Below are 18,650 nucleotides of genomic sequence, written 5' to 3'. Positions count from 1 at the left end.
TAGCACATGTGAGGCTCTGGGTTCAAGCCGCAGCACCACATAAAAATAAATAAATAAAATGTAGTGTGTCCCAAAATAAAAATATAGAAATAATAATAGTTTTCAAATTACAAATAAAATTTATTTTTAAAGTGTAAAAATTTTAATATAAAAAGAAAACAATAACAACGTCCCCAAATAAATCTAGAATCCGTAGTGAAATGGCAAACCACACACCAGGGGTCACTGAACACAAACAAGTGTCATTAAAATCAACTCTAAAATCGTTATTGCATTTCAAAGATGAAAAAAGATGCCCAGCCAGAAAGATCAGGTCACTTAGAAATTCCAAAGGATGTCACACATCTTGAACTCCTGGACTCTATGTGAGCAGATGATGTTACTCAGCTCTCGTCTTCCCAAAAGAAAGATTTCAGTTGAGACACAGACAGAAGAGGCATAAAGAGCTTATTTGGTGAAATGAAAGTATGCTTCAGAGAACGTGTAGCAGACTGTGCCAAGAGAGAAGGCAAGCTCTTGTTTCTTCATCCTGGGCTTTTATGGCCTGCTTGGCATCTTCCCACCTTGTGGATTATGCATTTGGGGAGGTTACAGCCATTTCCCACCTCAGTTAAGTGCACCTCTGTCAATTTCACCATTTGGCAATTTCCCCAGCATAGACTGGATCCATTTTCTCCAGGTGGACAGGGAAGTGTCTGACCACAAAAAAGTGGCACCTGGGAAGTGTAATGGCCAGTTGGTGCCACCCAAGGACACAGCCTGAACTTCCTTTCCCTATCTTCTTTGCTCTAGCTAGTGCCTACTCTAACCCTCCTGCACCAGAAGGCAGAGTTCCAACCCTCCCAAGACTCAAGAATAGAACTGTGAGCCAGAGATTTCTAACCCAGAGAGGGATGATGTAGAAAAGCTATAGATTGTCAAGAACAAAATGACAACAATTCATCTTAATGATCTGAATTGGTTTTATTGTCCATTCTAGATTAGAGTAACACTATTTCACAAAATATGAAGAATGCTCTGATGAGCTGAGGACTTGAGTTTTCATTTTACAAACAGAGAAGAACTTGAAGAAAGAAACAAAGAGCAAAAACCAGATTGGCCATTTCAAAGTTAACTTTCCTTGCTAGGATTGAACAGGACATAGAACAATACAAAAATAATTGGTTAACATCAGATTATTTCAGGTTGCCTTTTTGTGGGAGGATTAAGGCTGAGGCACCTTCATTATCATGCCAATTGAAACTGGCCTCTTTGGTAACTTGGCAGTCTCTCTAATCCTGATTACTGGGCAGGTCAGACAATCAATGAGTGTCAGCTTGGTGACTTGGAACTTCAGCATGAAGTTTCCTGTCACAGGAAAGCAGGGAGCTGAAACTCTAAACCTTGGATCTTGGGTTATGACAAAAGAAACTTTAAAGTCAGACACCAAAAGCCATGGCAGAGAACTTTATTATCAGTGAAAGTAAAGAGAAAGTGAGGTGAAAAGAAAGTAAAAGCCGAATGAGGTTCAAGGAGAGAGAGAGAGAGAGAGAGAGAGAGAGAGAGAGAGAGAGAGAGAGAGCTATCTCCAAGCAGAAAACCAGAAAGGAGCCAATGCTGTCTCCAAATTTAGTACTGTTTTATGGTTGGCTTGAAAACTGGGTCCTACTTCAGCAACTTGCTCCATTCAGGTGTTCAACTCCTTCCTATGGGGTGGTGGGGTTTTGACTTAGTTGGTCCTCTCCAGAACTGACATGGTGGCCATCCTATTTAGGAGGGCTTCATCTACAAGTCAATCCTATGTTAATGTTGACCCTTCCATCTCTTCTTCTCTTACCCATTCATGCATTGAAACTCTGGAGGAGATTCTCCCATGTCCCTCCCTCATACAGGAAGTCCCCTTGCTCCAGGCAACATACACTTGGTCCACAGATGGCTCCTCCTTCCTTCAGGAGGGAGTTCCTCGGGCAGGGTAGGCTTAGTCTCTCTAACTTCAGTTGTGGAAGCAGCTCCCCTCCCCCATAATCAGAAGGCTGAGCTTGTGCCCTCATCAGAGCCTTCACTTTGGCAAAGGGAGCCTCCCTTAGTGTCTACGCCGACTCTAAATACACTTTGCACACACTTCTCTTCCACTCTGCTATTTGGAAGGAGGGAGGATTCCTTTTCATCTTCAGACTGTCCCAGGTGTCTCTTCACAGACCTTTCTCTGAACTGGAAGAAATCAAACTTGGCTCATTTTGCAGGCTTGCAAAGTACTCCTCTGGGGGACACTCAGCCACAAGGACCTGAGTGTGGAATTGGGCACGACCCAGTTTTGAGGATGGTAGAGGTCAAAATCAGGAGACAGATGGCTTCCCACAGCTACAACAAGGTTGGAGCCAGGAAGGAAACACTGCCATCTGCTGACAGGCAGGGGAAGACCCCGGGGAGGAGGTGAGTGGGGTGGCCTCCAGTCTCTGGACAAAGGAAGAACTCTATTTTCCTCCAAATCGTCCCAGAACTGGGAAGTGTTGCATAGTCACTTGTTTTTTTTTTTTTTTTCATTTTACTTAAATGTCCTAATGCACATGCAGCAAGAAAGGACAGATGATGGGTGGATGGAATTACAGTGCAAAGTTGTGGAAGTGGGATCCTCCTGCCTCAGCCTCATGATTAAAGGGATTAAAGGCATACACCACCATGCCTGGTGACTTGACTTGTTTGTAATTGAGTTACTTTACTGTGGAATTGTTGGAGCTATTTATATATTATGAATAATAACTTTTTATCAAATATACAATTTGCAAATATTTTCTTAGTTTATGTTTTCACTTTATTGATTGTGTTATTTGATGCAAAGAAGTTTATAAATTTGATACAGTTCAGTTTATCTATTATTTTATTTCATTTATTTTATTAGCTACACAAGACATTACAATGATCTTGGCAATTCATACACTTGAATCACTGGGGTATAATTTCACATTTTTTCTGATTATATAGATTGCAGAATCACACTGGTCATAGAGTCACCTATATCAGTTCAGTTTATCTATTTTCACTTTATTGCCTGTGTTTTTGGTGTCAGATCCAAAAAATGATTGTCAAATTAAGTATCATGAAGCTTTTCCCTGTTTGCTTCTAAGAGTTATTAAACTAGGGATATAGGCCTAGGGGTTTTTTTTGTTGTTGTTTGGTAAGTTTCTTTTTGTTTTCTTGTGTGTGTGTGTGTGTTGTGTGTGTGTGTGTGTGTGGTTCTGTGTGAGTGTGTGTGTGTTTCAGTGCTAGGAATTGAACCCAGGGTTTTGTGCATGTGAGAAAATCTCTCTACTAAGGGAGCTATATCCCCATCCATTATTTTTTTTTCTATTGAGTTTTCACAGGTTCAGATGTGAGCCTTGGAGAAATATACATCCACCACAATAAAACAACATTAAAAATGGTTCACAGGCAGAAGAAGTAAGCACTATAGAGCTCCACTGAGCTGACTCTGAACTTGAGAGTGTGCTGTATTTAGGATGATGAATGTCCCCAGAGGCCTATAGGGTGAAGGCTTGGTCCCCAGTCTATGGTACTCTTGAGACATGGTGGGACAAGGAAGGTAGGTCACTGGGGAGCACTGGCCCCCAGCCCTTTGCTCTTTCCCTCCAGGCTGCATTGCAGTGCAGTTCCCCCCACTGCCTGCTCTCACCATGATGTCCTGTCTCACCACAGGCCCAAAGGCACTGGGGCAAGTTACCATGAACTGAAATCATGAGTCAGAGCAACATTTTCCTCCTTATGTAAGTTCATTATCTCAGGTGTTTAGGTATGGTGACAGAAAACTAGCTCAGAGTCCCACCTTGCTGCATTGTCATGAGAACCATAAATACTGATTAATTTAATCCTAAAATTGTTCTGATAGAGAACATGATATCAAGCCATGATAACAAAATAGGAAGATGAAGGCCTCTGGAAGGTACTATACTAAAATTTAACCCACAGGTAGCTACAGACAGTGTTTATATGATTTCTACCTTTTAACATCAGGTGTTTATAGGACAGATGATTAAAGAGTTAAATCCATAAGTTCCAAAGTAGGAGAAAGGAGAGGTGACCATATCAAGTGACCACCTCCCATTCTCATAATGCCAGAGGTTTTTTTTTCCTTGTTGGCGTTTTATTTTTGTTGTACTGGGGATGAAACCTAAGGCCTCACAAATGCCTGTCAAGTTCTCTAGCACTGAGCCTCATCCCCACCTCCTCACACAACTTTCAATTTGTCTGGAGAGTCAACTGCAAGGGTATAAGATTTTCTCAGGTTTTTCAAGGAGATGGAAGGCTATAGTTAAGCAGACTCTTCAAACAGTCAGGAATGTTGGGGTCCTAGGCACCAGTCTGGTTTGGACATTGGTTGCCGCTGACCTCTGCATACAGAATAGTTTTTTCATTGCTTTTCTAAAGGAGAAAACTTTTAGCGGAACTTATTCCACCATTTTTTCTGACATCACTCTCTCTTTTTATATTGCTGTTTATACCATGCATAGTTTGATGGAAGTTGATTTCATGCCCCCTCATTGCAGAGCACAGACAGCAAAAAGAAAATGAGAGATGGAAGTAAAACAAAAAATTGCTCTATAAATACTATCAGTTTTTCCTTATACAATTATTTTTGCTTTATCAAAATAGACTTATTCTACATATATATTTAACACTTCTTGATACTTGGACACAGACTCATGATATATATATATATATTTATATTATCCCTCATTTTTGTTAGTCACGGAGTATTCCATTTCCAACATATGCAATATTTGTTGTCCAATCCCAGTTGATGGCCATCTGGACCTGGGTCCAATATTTTAAGCTAAGAAATTCATAATACAGTAGAATTAATAGGGGAAAACTCCATGTTATATGTGACACACCTAATAAACAGCATCACTGGCCATCCATGTGATATCTGACTAGCATTTTAGGGGCAAACAACCTCTCACTATTACAAACGTGCTCCAGTACATCTGTGTGAGCCCTTTTGGGCCCTGTGGGTACCTATGGAAACCTGAAAGAGAAAGTCCTAAAAACCGACTGCCATTCACAGAAGGTGTTCCAGTTTACCCTGCCACCACAAAAATTTTAGCCCTCTCAGCTTAGGTTTTAGAAAGGGGAAGTTCAAAGTCATCAGGAACAAAACTGAGATGCAATGCCCAACTCTAGCTGGACAGTGGCAGGTGTCCTGAAGCTTAAACATTGGATATTCCAGGGCCGTTCAGAAATTTGTGAGGCCAACTCTAGAAAAGACCAGAAATATATTAAGCAACTAATTCCTTCTTGAATTATAGCACCCTTTCTTCTACTTCCAAAGAACAAGCTGCTCCCAGCTCCATTTTTACACATCATTTCCTCTTTTGTATCCAAAAACTTCAAGCTCCATGCTATTACACATGTGCAGTACTGACTGCTATTGACAAATGGACCTGACACAAGGCCCCACTGAAGATTCACGAGCAGCTGCTAGAGCCAATCAACTGTGGACTCAGGGCCTCCTTGACCTGGTTCCACAACTAAACAGCAAGAATGCTTGTCGGAGACTCTTGCAGATCATGAAGGAGCAGAGTGGGGAGTCTGCCCTGCCTACATTTTAATCAGATTAGTCTGTTATCTTCCTTGAGTCCAGCAAGAACAAGACCCAAAGAACATGCAAGACAAATTCAGGTCATTCCTCCAGGGGTATTTGAAGCATCGAGGTATCTGAAAACTGTAGTTTCTGGGGCAACAGTCTTTTCACAGAGCCTAGGATGGAAGGGGAGCTCATGGTAGAATACAGGTTTAGCATGAGTGAGGTGATGCACTAAGAAGGAAGAGGGAGAGAGCAGCAGATAACAATGAAACAGCTTACTGCTCAGGCACAGTGGTGGCACATGCCTGTCATCAAATATACTCATGGAGGAGGGGGATCACAGTCCAAGTCCAGTCTGGCATTTGAGACCTTTTCTAAAAATAAAAGACGAAAAGGTTTGGGGATGTGGCTCAGTGGCAAAGCTCAACTGGGTTCAATCCCCAGTACCAGTTAAGGGCCTGGAAAGCTGCCAACTGACAAGAGAAACCACAGAAGCATCTGATGCATAATGTGACTCGTCCTAGAAAATGACCTGACCTCTAGCAGGTGCTTGCCGTGCTGGTATCTTCTCGAGTTGACTTACAAGAAAGCCTACAAATACCCTGTCAGAAACTGGAGGTGCCCTGCAGTGCTAGGGTGCATGCTCAGCAAGTGTGAGGCCCTGGGTTCAGAATCCAGGACCCAAAGAAAAACTTTGCCTAGAGTTGCCATTGAAAGAGCAATAAACCAAGAACTCAGGGTGCACATTCCTGGCTTTTTATTGAGATTCAGAGAGGATAGCCAACAGGCTCACTGTCCTGGTGTGCCCAGGCCCTCTATTGTGTGGTGACAGCATCTGTGACAATGTTGGTCACACTCTCAGTGACTTCCTTCACAACTTTCTCTCCCGACTCTTGGGCATTCTTTAAGGCTTCATCAAGGGCTATCAGGAAGAAAAACAGAGAAAAGGTTAGAGTGAACCCCTTGCTGTGCTCAGCATGTCACCTTGAGAGGCAGGGGGCTGTGGCAGTCTGACAGGAGCAACCCCTGGACACATCCCATGGGGCAGAGGCAGAATAAATTCAAACCTGGTTCTCCTGGGGCTGGGGTTGTAGCTCAGGGGTAGAATGCTGTCCCAGCATGCACAAGGCCCTGGATTCAGTCCTCAGTACCACAAAACAAATTTGGTTTGTATCCCCAACAACCTGCCTTTGTTCAGTTTGAGTGAGACTGAGTATCTGCTCATGGGTACACTGGATATTTATTCTTCATTTTTGTGTTTGAATCTTTTCCTCTTTTTTATATTGGGTTGTTAGATCAGATTATCATTTCTATTATAAATATTTTGCCTCCGTCTGTGGCTTTTGTGTGTATGTACTACTGTGGATTGTACCCAGGGGTTACTGCATGCTGGGCAAGTGCCCTACCACTGAACTACACCCCCAGCCCTGTTTCTTTTATTTTGAGACAGTCTCACAAAGTTTCCCAGGCTGGCCTTGAATTTACAATCCTTGTGCCTAAGCTTTCCAAGTGGCTGGGAATACAGATGAGCACCACTGCACCTGGCTTATCATTTTATATCTTAAATGTTTTGTCCCAGTGTGCTGCCACATGGTCTTTTGTGACCTGCTATTAATATTCTACAGAGAAGACTATCTGGGTGGAACCTTAACACAAGGATTAGTCTGAACCGATGATCAAATTCAGAGATAATTGCATACCAACAGAAAGGATGCAAAAAGGGGGTTGGGATGGTGACCTTATTGGGCAAAGAAGTGACTGGCCCCACCCAGCTTTCCTTTCTTCATCCTGTCCTCCATCTCTTCAACTTTTGGGGTTTTGTTGTTGTTGTTGTTGTTGCTGTTACAGAAATAAGAATTGAACCCTGGGTTGTTCTACACCTGAGCTACATCTCCAAACTCTTTTACTTTGATGTTGTGATAGGATCTCCCTAAAATGCCTATGCTAGCCTCAAACTGACAATCATCTTGCTTCAGTCTCAGTGGCTGGGATGGTAGGCATACGCTGGACTTGTTCTTTCTTGGTATCATGCTGAGTGCTGAAAACTGAATCCCAGACCTCATGCAGGCTAGGCAAGCTCTCTACCCCTGAGCTACATTCCCAGCCCTTCCTTCTGTCCTTCTCTCCTTCCTTTCCTTCCTTCTCTCCTTCCCGCTTTGCCTCTGCCCCACCCCCCAACCCCAGCCCTCAGTACCTTGGTCTCCATCCTCAGTGGTGTGCTCCACCACGTCCTTCACCACTTCCCCTAGTGCATCAACTGAAAAAAGGAAACCAATTCAGAGTGGGGCCACCATGCAAGCCTGCTTCCCTTCCCAGCACTTCTGAACACCCAGGATGGAGCTCCAGGATGCCACCCCCAGCCAATTCAGGCTGGCACAGAAGGGCCTGGTGGCTGAAAGGAGCTGAGGAAGCCCGATGAGGACACAGGGCCCTCCATGCTCCTCAGTCTGGCAGGGACTGAGAACAGGCAGTTTTGACACAGAAGGTCTCCCAGGTCTTCAGAGAAAAAGATCCAAACTGCCAGCTGACCACCGAGCACCTATGTTCCTTACCTGTCCCCAGGAGCCTCATCTGGCCTGGCCTCTCTTCTACCACGGATCCTGGATTAGGCTCCACAGGTAGAGAGGGCGGCTTGGGGCATGAGGCTCTGGGGGCTCCACCCTCAACTGCCTTCCCCAGCATCTGCAGCCCATAGCTCCATCTCTCCTGGTGGGGTGATAGGCCAGGGTTCCCAATGGGCCCTCAGCGGGCCTCAAGGCCTGGCCTGATTCCTGGGATCAGCTTGGGACAGGCCCAGTCAAGCCTGCCCTGACCCCACACAGGGGGAAAGAAGCCCTAGGTCCTTACCAGCTTCCTCAGTGGCCTTTTCAGTGCGACGGGCCAGGTTGTCAGCCGCTATTTGCCCCAGGAGTCCCAGCATTGTGCAACAGCAGGCAGTGACAGATGGATGCTGGGGACTGAACCAGTGTGCTTTTATAGATAACTCTGATGTCTCTCTAAGCACCAAACCCTCACCTGACCTGTAGGAAGCTGGGCAGGTGAGTCACTGGAGAGGGCAGCAAGAGGAAGAGGCTGGGTGGGGCATGCCAGTGCTGGTCAAGCACCTCTTGCAGTGAGACACCCCACAGTGCCCCCACCCATGTCCTAGGATCCCTGTGGAGCAGAAGGACAGGGATCAGGGCTGAAGCTGAGCAAGAGAAGTCAGCTGAGCCAGGGCCCTGAGCGCTCGGAGACAAGGTCCTACCAGCTCAGACCCTGGTATGCAGCTGGTGAAACTGCCCAGGCTGCTCAGTCTGCTAATCAAGGTTCCCAGTGTAACCTAGTCAGGATTTTGGAAGTTCTAGGGACATGGGGACTCAGGTATCCCCTGAGGTCAGGCACACAACAGTGGTGGGCTGGCTGGGGTTGTAGCTCAGTGGTACTGCACTAGCCTAGCATGTGTCAGGCACTGAGCTCAATTCTCAGCACCATATAGAAACAAAAATAACAAGAAAAAAGTCCATCAACAACTACAAAAAATATTTTAAAAATAAGTAGTGGTCACCAATGCCCTTCCTATTCTAAAGTACCTGGGCTCTGCAAATAGAGAAGGTAACTGCATTGAGCCAGGTAGTCACCCAGACTTTCCAGTCAGTGGACTATCATTCACTCATGCTCCAGAGTTGCCCAGTACTGGGGCAGCCAGCATGTGGAAGAATCCTGGGTCCTCTCTGTATTTTGAGGATCAGTCTGTAGGGGAGGTTCTGCAAGGTCAAAAGGTCACATTCCAGGTCCTAGAGTAGACCCAGGAGGTTCTGTGGACCTAGCTGGAATTCCACAGAAAGCAGCTTTCCTGGCTCCTTACACATCACACATGGCACAGGCCAAGTTGCTGGGAGAGCTCTGAGCTAAGACCAGTTTCCCTGGGGTGGGTAGAGTATGCTGTGGGCAGCAGCACCTCAGGATCCTAGGCCACAGCCCCACACGTATCACTGCCACCTCCCTTGGGCAGAGGTGGATCAAGGCTTAAACAATTTGAAAGAGGCCTCGTTAACAAAAGGATTATAATAATTCTCCACTTGCAAGTTATCCAAGTAGATACCTATGACACAAGGACCTTGGAAGTACCATGAAGGTGGGGACTGTGGAGCTTAAGCAGATCCAGATGACCCTATGCTGCCCTTGTTACAGCTCCAGAGGCCACCCAGGGCAAGGGTGGTGGAGGTCGGGGAGCCAGGGAAGCTGATGGGACTGGGGCAGAGGGACACATGAGGATGCTCCCTGGACCCATCAAACCCCTTTTCTGTTTCCTTGGAGGTTGTGTGTGACTCTCACCTCCATAGTGGTCCTCTCTGCCCCTCCCCTGAGAAGTGATACCCACCCGCTTCCAGACCCCACCCCACAAGCCCCAGCTAGTGTGCTTGTCAGAGATCCCCTCTCAGGAGCTCACCAGCCCTGACAGACCCTCCTCAGAGCTCAGCCCCTCAGCAGGGCTCTGTCCACAGGAGCCTACCTGGAGGCCTGCTCACTACAGCCTCTTTGAACAGCTGCTTTTCCCCTCCCTCTCAGATACTGCTGACCCTCCCTGTCCTCTTTAATCAGTCTCCCCTACAGACTGATCCTCCAAGTCCAGACAGGCCAGGATTCTTCCACCCTCCCTGTCCTCTTTAATACACTGCCTCAAGTTGACCACCTAAATGCGGACGCTCTAGGGCCCTTTGCCAAGATACAGGTTCCAAATGCCTGATGGAGAAAAGGCAAGAAACCAAACTTCCAAGAATGGATGCGGACACCAGTCCCTTCAGCTCTGGCCTGGGTCTAGTGCCCCTTGGTTTCCCATCTCCATCTATAACCAGCCCCTGTGCTCCCAGCGCAACACATGTGCCCCTACATTGCACCCTAGAGGCTGGATCCTTCACTAGAGACACTTTTACCAGGAATGGATTCTGGTCTGAGGGGCTGACTCAAACATCTCCTGCAACAGAACAATTTCAAGTGTCTGGAGCAAGTTGAAGATAACTCAGGTGGAGCACACCCACCACTGCCTCATCTTAGAAGGGAGCCCCATGAGAAAGGTCTAAAGAATAGGCACCCATGCTAGCATATCCTTAGTCAGAAGGACAAGTCCACCTCCTCTTGGACAGAAGAATTTGGTGTTGACAGGAGTAGACTAATTCTTCAAGGGGAATTTCCCCAATAACTCAGTCTGGCAAAGGAACAACAGGCTGAATCATCAGGTCACAGAGAGTCAAATTTTCTAAGAGCAATTTGTCCCTTAGCAACTACCAATTTTTTTAATGTTTGTTTTAAATATTCAAATATGTGAGGCTCTCCCAAATGTCTAAAGCATGACTTTTAATTGTTTGATTGTTTATTTGTTTGGTTGGGGTTTTTTTCATTATTATTTTAGTAGCAGGCATTGAACCCAAATATGCTTAACAACTGAGCCACATCCCCAGTCTCTTCTATTTTTTAATTTGAGACAGGGACTTTCTAAATTGCTTAGGGTCTTGCTAAATTGCTGAAACTGGCTTTGAACTTGCAATCCTCCTGACTGAGCCACCCACATCCCTGGAATTACAGACATACTATGCAGTACCTGGCTAAGCACAACATTTTCTTGAGTGGTTTGGGCTATAGCTCTCACAACATCAAAAGTTTTGTGATGGTCCATTTTGCATAGGCCTCCTCCTACTTCTGCTTCGTGAATTTCAGCTCATAGTATATGCAGTGCCCACAGATCCTGCACACACTGACCCCTCCCTGCCATAGGGGATCCACTCTCATCCAGATACTGGACTCTTGGCTCTTTAGTCACCAAGGGAAGACATTCCCAGCATAATGACCTTCATATATCCATGAGACAAGCAGGCTCCTGGTGGCCATCAGAGGGCCCATTGAAAGAGAACTTGAGGAGAGGTACTATTCATGGAAATGGGAACAGGCTTAGGGACCAATGAGCAATGGTGAAGCACCCAGTGAGCAGCAGTAGTGGCAGTTTTATCTCCTGTGTCTACAGGGGTAAGAGGGGCCTTCACAGCCTCCAAAAGGAGCCATGGCTATAAAAGAAAGGGTCAGCAGAAAGGAACCACCACCATTATTAGAGGAACAAAGCTGCCCCCAAACCATGCCCAGCAAGAAGGTACCTGGGGGAATCACTATTTCTCCCCCTGTCCACTTTCCTAGGATGTCCCCAGCAAACAGTCTTATACTGGATGTCCCAGACCATATCCGGAAAACAGTGTTCAGTTACCAAAGTGTGAAACCGGTCATATTCTAAGTTGTTTGGACAAAGGTGAGCTTCTATGAAGAAATCCTTAGCTTTTTCAGGGAAGGCCTCTGTTTTAAAATTAGCATCAAATTCTTTTGTCTTCCGGATTGACAATTGTGGTGCTGCATTTTTCTTCAATCGCAGTTCTCTCTTTCAGTCCTTCCTTTGAAAAAGATGACATTGGAGCACCACTCTCAGGAGGAACATAAGCATCAAAGATATCAGCTGCACAGGCCACATGTATGGGCCGGTCCAAACGTTCTGGGGGAATAAGCAATCCTGCTTTCCGGGCATGTTCTGTAAACTCCTTTTCTGTTTTGTATTTGGGTTCATAAGCAGGAGGTGTGAAATGTTCTTTAGTTCTTACTGGAACGACAGCTATAGACTGAGTCATCAAGAGGGACTGCCAAGACCACCATCCCTAAGCTTTGGATAAGCAAGACAACCTCCGAGGCATGGGGGCTGCCATTTTGTTCACGCAAAGGCCGCTGGGAAGGGGGCTCTGCAAGAAGAGTGTGAGGTGGGAGAGAAGGCGCAAAGGGTGGAGCTAGGTTGCGAGTCAAAACACACTGCTTTTAAATATGAGAAAGAAAACAAAAGCTACATTGCACATGAAGAAATCCTACCAAGATGGCCATGATGGAACAGGTTTATAATCCCAGCAATTTGAAAGGCTGAGGCAGGAGGATCACAAGTTTAAAGCCAACATAGGCAACTTGGTGAGGCCCCCAGCAAATTAGAGAGACCCCATCTCTCAAAATCAAAAATAAAAAGGGCTGGCGATATATCTCATTGATAAACCACCCTTGGGTTCAATCCTCAGTACAAACAGCAACAACAAGAAAAAATATGGAAATCCTACTTGACAAGTTTACTTCATAAAAGGCACATGAAAATGATTACACAACCTTCCAACATGAATTTTGAAAACAACTGAAGACACTTTATAAACAGTAGCAGTTATGATGGAAAAATGTAAGTCAGGATTACCAGAATTCTCAAATGAAATGGCCAGACAAGAGGAGTTGCAGGACGTACATAATACATGAGTAAATTAGAAGAAATATAGATAAGAATGCTGGGCATGGTAGTGCATGCCTGTAATCTCAGAGATTCAGGAGGCAGAAGCAGGAGAGTGGCAAATTCAAGACCAGCTTCAGAAATCTAGTGAGACTCTTCCTTTAAAAAGGGGGGTGGAAGGGGCTGCAAATGTAGAGCATTCCCAGGCTCAATCCCCAGTACCACAGAAAAGAAAGAATTGAAGGAAAGTAGGAAAGGAGGGAGGGAGAGAGGGAGGAAGGAAGGAAGATACAAAGGAAGACATTTTCAGATAAGAAGCACAAGAAAGTGGATAACACAGTAGGTAATTAAGGAACAAAATTTTTAAATCAAAGAAAAAAAGGAATCATAAGGAAATGCAGCATTGCGTGTGTATCATTTGGGAGTAAATGATACACGTGCAAACAAAGTAGGAAAGACCCACATACCCACACTTGGAATTTCAAAAGAAGGAAGCCAGGCAATGGCACGTAGTTAATATTTTAAAATAGAGCTAAGTATATATGTGAAAGGAGGCTCAATATCATTAATCATCAGAGAAATACAAATCAAAACTACAATGAGATAGCATCTCACATCGCCCATTAAAAATAATGGGTATTATTTTTAAAAATCAAAAGAGAACAAGTGTTGGTAAGAATAAGAAGAAAAGGGATCCTTCTAACTCTGGCAGGAGGTACTGCCCTTATGAAAAATACTATGGAGAATCATTAAAAGATTAAAAGTAGAACTAGTATAGGACCAGCAATCCTTGGCACATACCCGAAGGAAATAAAATCAGCAACTGGAAAAAATATCTGTCCTCCTATGTTTATTTCAGCATTGGTCACAATCGCCAAGATTTGAAAACGATCCAAGCATCCATCATCAAAGGAGCAGGTAATAATCATGTAGTATGTATGTACAATGAAACAATATTCACTATTTATCATTTATATATCTAACCCGATGTGCTTTACCACTGAGCTACATCCCCAGCCATTTTAAAAACATTTTTGAGACAGGGTTTCCCTACATTGCTGAGGGTCTTGCTAACATGCTTAGACTGGTCTTGTAGTTGCAACCTACCTATCTCAGCCTTCTGAGTGTATGATTACAGGCATATGACACTGTGCCCTGCTATTTATTTTTATAGTGCTACCTCTGAGCTGCATTCCCACCTCTTTAACTTTTTATTTTGTGGTAGGATCTGCACTAAGTTGCCCAGTGTGGCCAAATGACTAGGGTTACAGGTGTGGTCCACTATGCCCAGCATAGATCTTAAATCTTCCTATCACAAGGAGACAATAATATGTGACGAGATGGATATGTTAATTAGCTCAATTGCAAGAGTCTGTCCACTGTGTGTATATATATATATATCCAAACATCACAGCAGTATGGGGGTTGTAGTTCTGTGGTAGAGCACTTCCCTAGCATGCATGAGGCTCTGTATTTGATGCCCAGCACTGCAAAACAACAAACCATGCATGCTGCTTCACACCTGTAATCCCAGCCACTCATGAGGCTGAAGAAGGAGGATCACAAGTTTGAAGACAGCCCTGGGCCAGAATGCAGAGTTCCAACCCTTCCAAGACACAAGAACAAATCTATGAGCCACAGATTTCAAACCCAGACAGGGATAAATTAGAAACGCTATAGATTGTCAAGAACAAAATGACAACAACTCAACTTAATGATCTCAATTGGCTTGACTGTCTATTCTAGAATAGAGTAACACTATTTCAGAAAATACGAATGCTCTGATGAGCTGAGCCCAGGAGTTTTCATTTTACAGACAGACAAGAACTTCAAGAAAGAAACATAGAGCAAAAACTAGATGGGTCATTTCAAAGTTAACTTTCAATACAAAAATATTGGTTAACATCAGATTATTTCAGGTTGCCTTTTTGTGGGAGGATTAAGACTGAGGCACCTTCATCATCATGCCAATTGAAACTGGCCTCTTTGGTAACTTGGCAGTCCCTCTAATCCTGATTACTGGGCAGGTCAGATAATCAACTGAGTGTCAGCTTGGTGACTTGGAACTTCAGCATGAAGCTACCTGTCACAGGAAAGCAGGCATCTGAAACTCCAAACCTTGGTTCTTGGGTTCTGACACCAAAAGCCATGGCAGAGAACTTTATTATCAGTGAAAGTAAAGAGAAAGTGAGGTGAAAAGAAATAGCCAAATGAGGCTCAAGCAGAGAGCACTCTCAAGAGAGAAAGAGAGAGAAGGTCATCTCTGAGCAGAGATCCAGAAAGGATCCTATGCTGTCTCCAAATTTAGTACTGTTTCATGGTTGAAAACTGGGGTTCCCCTCCAGCAACATTCTCCAACCAGGTGTTTAACATCTTCATATCGCACGGTGGAGTTTTGACTTAGTTGGTCCTCTCCAGAACTGTCATGGTGGCCATCCTATTTAGGAGGGCTTCATCTACAAGTCAATCCCATGTCAATGTGGACACTGGGGTCAGTAACTGGTCAGAAGTTACCTTAGTGCACCTGCACTACTAAAGGTGTCTTCTTTCCCAGACACTTGGAGACACTTATAGCCGAAATTTCTAACTTCACCTCAACCTCAGTGGACCCTTTCTAGTTAGTCCCATTAATGCTTTGCTCTTGATGTGTTTTACAAATAGCTCCCTTCCCTTTTTCTACTGATTAACTGCCACCATTGGATTTCTTAAGTGAGTCTAAAGAAGGACCCTAAAGTAATTTAAAAACCCTTTATGACCTTACCATGCATTTCATGGCTCATTGCTAGCCCCTACCTAACAACTCCATTTTGGTCTTCATCCTGATCTCTGTAGGACCTTAGTTCAAAACAATGGCCTCTTCTCATTTAACAAAACCTATAGCATCATGCAAACATCAAAGAGCTCAGAATATTGTTTACATAATGTCTTCTTTTTACATTTTAACTTTTTACCTTTTTCAAAATAGAAAATGTCATGCATAAAGTAGAATATTATACACCCTCCCTGACTCATCACCCAGCTATCAAAATTATCATCCCAGATCCTGGTAGTCTTATTGTTCACCTGTGAACATTTCATGCTTGAGAAAACTTCTAGAAAAATCAACTCTAACCAATCAATGGGTAGCAGAAAATATTTCAACCAAAGGAATAGCATAGAGCTGTTAGTATCTTCAACTGCAAATCTAGGAGGAAGACAAAGGTGTGGCTGAGTGTTAAGGAATGGAATGTAAATACTTCATGTCTTCATACACACACACAAAAAAAAATAAAAGAAAAGAAAGAAAGAGGGAAAAAGCAGAGAAGGTGGAGGTAGAAAACTTGGTTCCTTGCCCATCTGGAGTCTGATGAGAATCAAAGCTGAAAAGCCAAGTGGTTGAGGTTGTGTCTTCTGTGGGGCTGTGAACATAAATACAAAGAAGGCTCCTCCTACTGACTGAACATTGCCTTGAAGAAGAGGAGGGAGGAAGGAACACAGACCAAAGTTTGAAGGGGAAGGTTTCCACCTTCAAATGCAGCACTTAGTAATGTTAAATGATGATAAATTTCAACTTATTTGAAGATCCTAATTGGCTTTATCTATCCCTCCATCTACCTGCCTACCTACCTATTTATTTTCTGGTGATGGGGATTGAACCCAGGGTCTTTACATGCCTGGCAAGTGCTCTACCCCTGAGCCACATCCCTAAGCCCTGGCTTTATTTTTTCTTCTAGAATGAGGCAATGCTTTATTCCATAAAATAGAGGAAGTGTTCCCATGGCTCAAGCAAAGTTGATTGGTTTTACAGACAGAACATGACTTAAAGAAAGAGCAAAGGGAACAGAAAGAAGTTGTAACCCCAGCAACTCAGGAGGGTGAGGTAAGAGGATCTCCTTCTGGAGACCTTAGCTAGACCTTGTATCCAAATACAAAGTATAAAGGGAGGTCTGGCAGCCAGCCTGGTGAGAAACAGAGCGCTACCTGCTCTCCTGGGCCCTCTGGGGGCCCTGACCCCATGCGGATGAGTTAGCTAGGGGCTTCCAGGACAGGACACGTCCTCCCCTGCAGATCCCCAGAGCTCCATCTGCGACTGCCCATTGGCTGTCCTGGCTGTTAAGGACTGGTGAGCCTATCAAACAGGATGGATGACCTGATGGCGGCAGTGACCTGTCAACCCAGAACTCCATGGGCTGCCTGGCTCTTCTGGCCCTACAAATGGCCTAAGAGCCTCCTTGTCCCTCGCAGCTGAAGCTGCTGCCAAGGACATGGCGCCTTTGTGTGGCGGCGGGCGTGGCATGGCAAGGAGATTGGCAGCCGCACGAACGCCTTGGAGGCCAGCAGGGGCTTCGAGGTCCCAAGAAGGAGAGTGGACACCTGAAAGCTGGGCCGCGCCTTGGACAGTGGAGCCGCCCACCCCAGGGCCCTCCAGGAGCGCGCAGGGCAGGCTCCTGGAGATACACCTTGTCCCCGCAAGGCTCACAGAGACCAGAAGGGTCCTGGGAGGTGAGCACAGCCCCCAAGAGGATGGTGGGTGGGACAGTCAGCGGCCTCGGATGGCTGGTGGTGGTTCTGTGAAAGAGAGAAAGGACAGAGCACGACGCCTCATCTGACCCTTGGAAATGTCCACCCGCTTGGGGCAGGACGCGGGCCTTTGTAGGTGACCTGGGCACAGCACAAAAAAGCTGCTTGCCACTTGCCTGCAACCTTTGAAAACTGCTGCTGCTGTGGGCCTCATAAATGGGAAGAGGATTCCCGACCTCTGGTAGGGTTAGGAAGTAACCTCTTGTAAATGCCCCTGTGTTTGAAGAAATCAGAAATGCCTCTGGAAGGGACTTTGAAGGGGATCTGTTAGTCCGCCTCTAGGAGACACACGTGTCCAGTCTGTTCGGGGGTTGATGGACATGCAGAAGACTGACCGTGAGAAGGAGGTCCTGTGCCAGACTGGTTTTACAGAAAAGACATTTTTGTTGTTTTGTATGTGCATTTTATTCCTCATTAGTGTATATATAGTGAAAATGTGAAGTACTTAAAAAAAATCTAGACTTTCTAAATGTTCTAAAGTGCCCGATATATGTTAAATGTAGAAGTGTAAAATATAGAACACATTTTGTAAATCTTTTGTTAAAATTTTTATGAAATTTTTTTTCGGGCGGTGGGGGCAGGAGGTGCACAATGGCCAAACCCCTGTTGGGTAGCAGGGATTGCTGGTTCTGGGGAGCACCGTGCCAGGGTGCTTACCATGAGCTAAGAGTTGTACCTTAAGTCTATGGGTTTTGTTTTACTTTGCTGTGTACATAGTGTATATAAAAGACAAATGAGTCCTCATCTACATCTAGTCTTTCTAGATGTTAAAGAAGTTGTCAGTGTATGACAAAAGTACAATTAGTAATCCAATTTTGTATTTCTTATGTTAAAATTCCTAGGAAAGATTGTCTTGTGAAATTTTGAGCATTATAGCCCACTGGGTTGGTGAAGGGCCAGAATGCTCATATTTTGAGGACATTTTCAAATTAGAACTATTGTTACATGAGTGAAGTGTACTCAAGACTGTCATGTACATAGTGGACAAATTGAGTCTTCACTTGAAACAATTAGTCTTGTCTAGTTTCTAGAAGGGACCAACGTATGTTAAATATCTTTTGGCTAAAATTTATATGAAATAGTCTTTTGGGAATGGAACTATTAAACCACCTCTGTGAGCAGTATAGCACTGACTGTACTTGCTCAGTGATGTGGAGGAGGTGGGAAGGAAGCAATTGCAGAAGGTCATATGTTAGTGTGTTCATACTTGGACATTTTCCGACATCAGTTTTCTGTATGTTTTGTGCATTTTGTTTTGCT

General features: G+C 44.6%; 1 protein-coding gene and 1 pseudogene across 1 annotated transcript; both read right to left on the bottom strand.

The window, feature by feature from the left end:
* Positions 1–6,315: 6,315 nt before the first annotated feature.
* On the bottom strand, positions 6,316–8,504 carry LOC124096245 (protein FAM25C-like). The gene is made up of 3 exons (XM_046449925.2): positions 8,408–8,504; positions 7,755–7,817; positions 6,316–6,482 (listed from the first exon to the last, which is right to left on the bottom strand). The coding sequence occupies exons 1-3, from the start codon at positions 8,478–8,480 to the stop codon at positions 6,376–6,378; spliced, it is 243 nt and encodes an 80-aa protein (XP_046305881.1). The 5' UTR covers positions 8,481–8,504; the 3' UTR covers positions 6,316–6,375.
* Positions 8,505–11,639: 3,135 nt separating this feature from the next.
* On the bottom strand, positions 11,640–12,279 carry LOC124096332 (large ribosomal subunit protein mL45-like; annotated as a pseudogene).
* Between the last annotated feature and the right edge of the window lie 6,371 nt (positions 12,280–18,650).

The sequence above is a fragment of the Marmota monax genome, unplaced genomic scaffold (genome assembly GCF_021218885.2).
Source record: "Marmota monax isolate L192 unplaced genomic scaffold, Marmota_monax_Labrador192_F-V1.1 WCK01_AAM20220418_F8-fsc00004, whole genome shotgun sequence".
NCBI lineage: Eukaryota > Metazoa > Chordata > Mammalia > Rodentia > Sciuridae > Marmota > Marmota monax.
Note: the sequence above shows the minus strand (reverse complement) of the source record. Positions and strands in the feature narration are given on the sequence as shown.

What these genes read in the sequence shown, in the direction of transcription:
- LOC124096245 (XM_046449925.2), bottom strand. Translation starts at nt 8,480, where the DNA reads ATGCTGGGACTCCTGGGGCAAATAGCGGCTGACAACCTGGCCCGTCGC. An exon ending in AAAGGCCACTGAGGAAGCTG is followed by an intron (nt 7,818 to 8,407) that starts GTAAGGACCTAG and finishes TCCTTTTTTCAG; the next exon opens with TTGATGCACTAGGGGAAGTG. An exon ending in CACTGAGGATGGAGACCAAG is followed by an intron (nt 6,483 to 7,754) that starts GTACTGAGGGCT and finishes TCTTCCTGATAG; the next exon opens with CCCTTGATGAAGCCTTAAAG.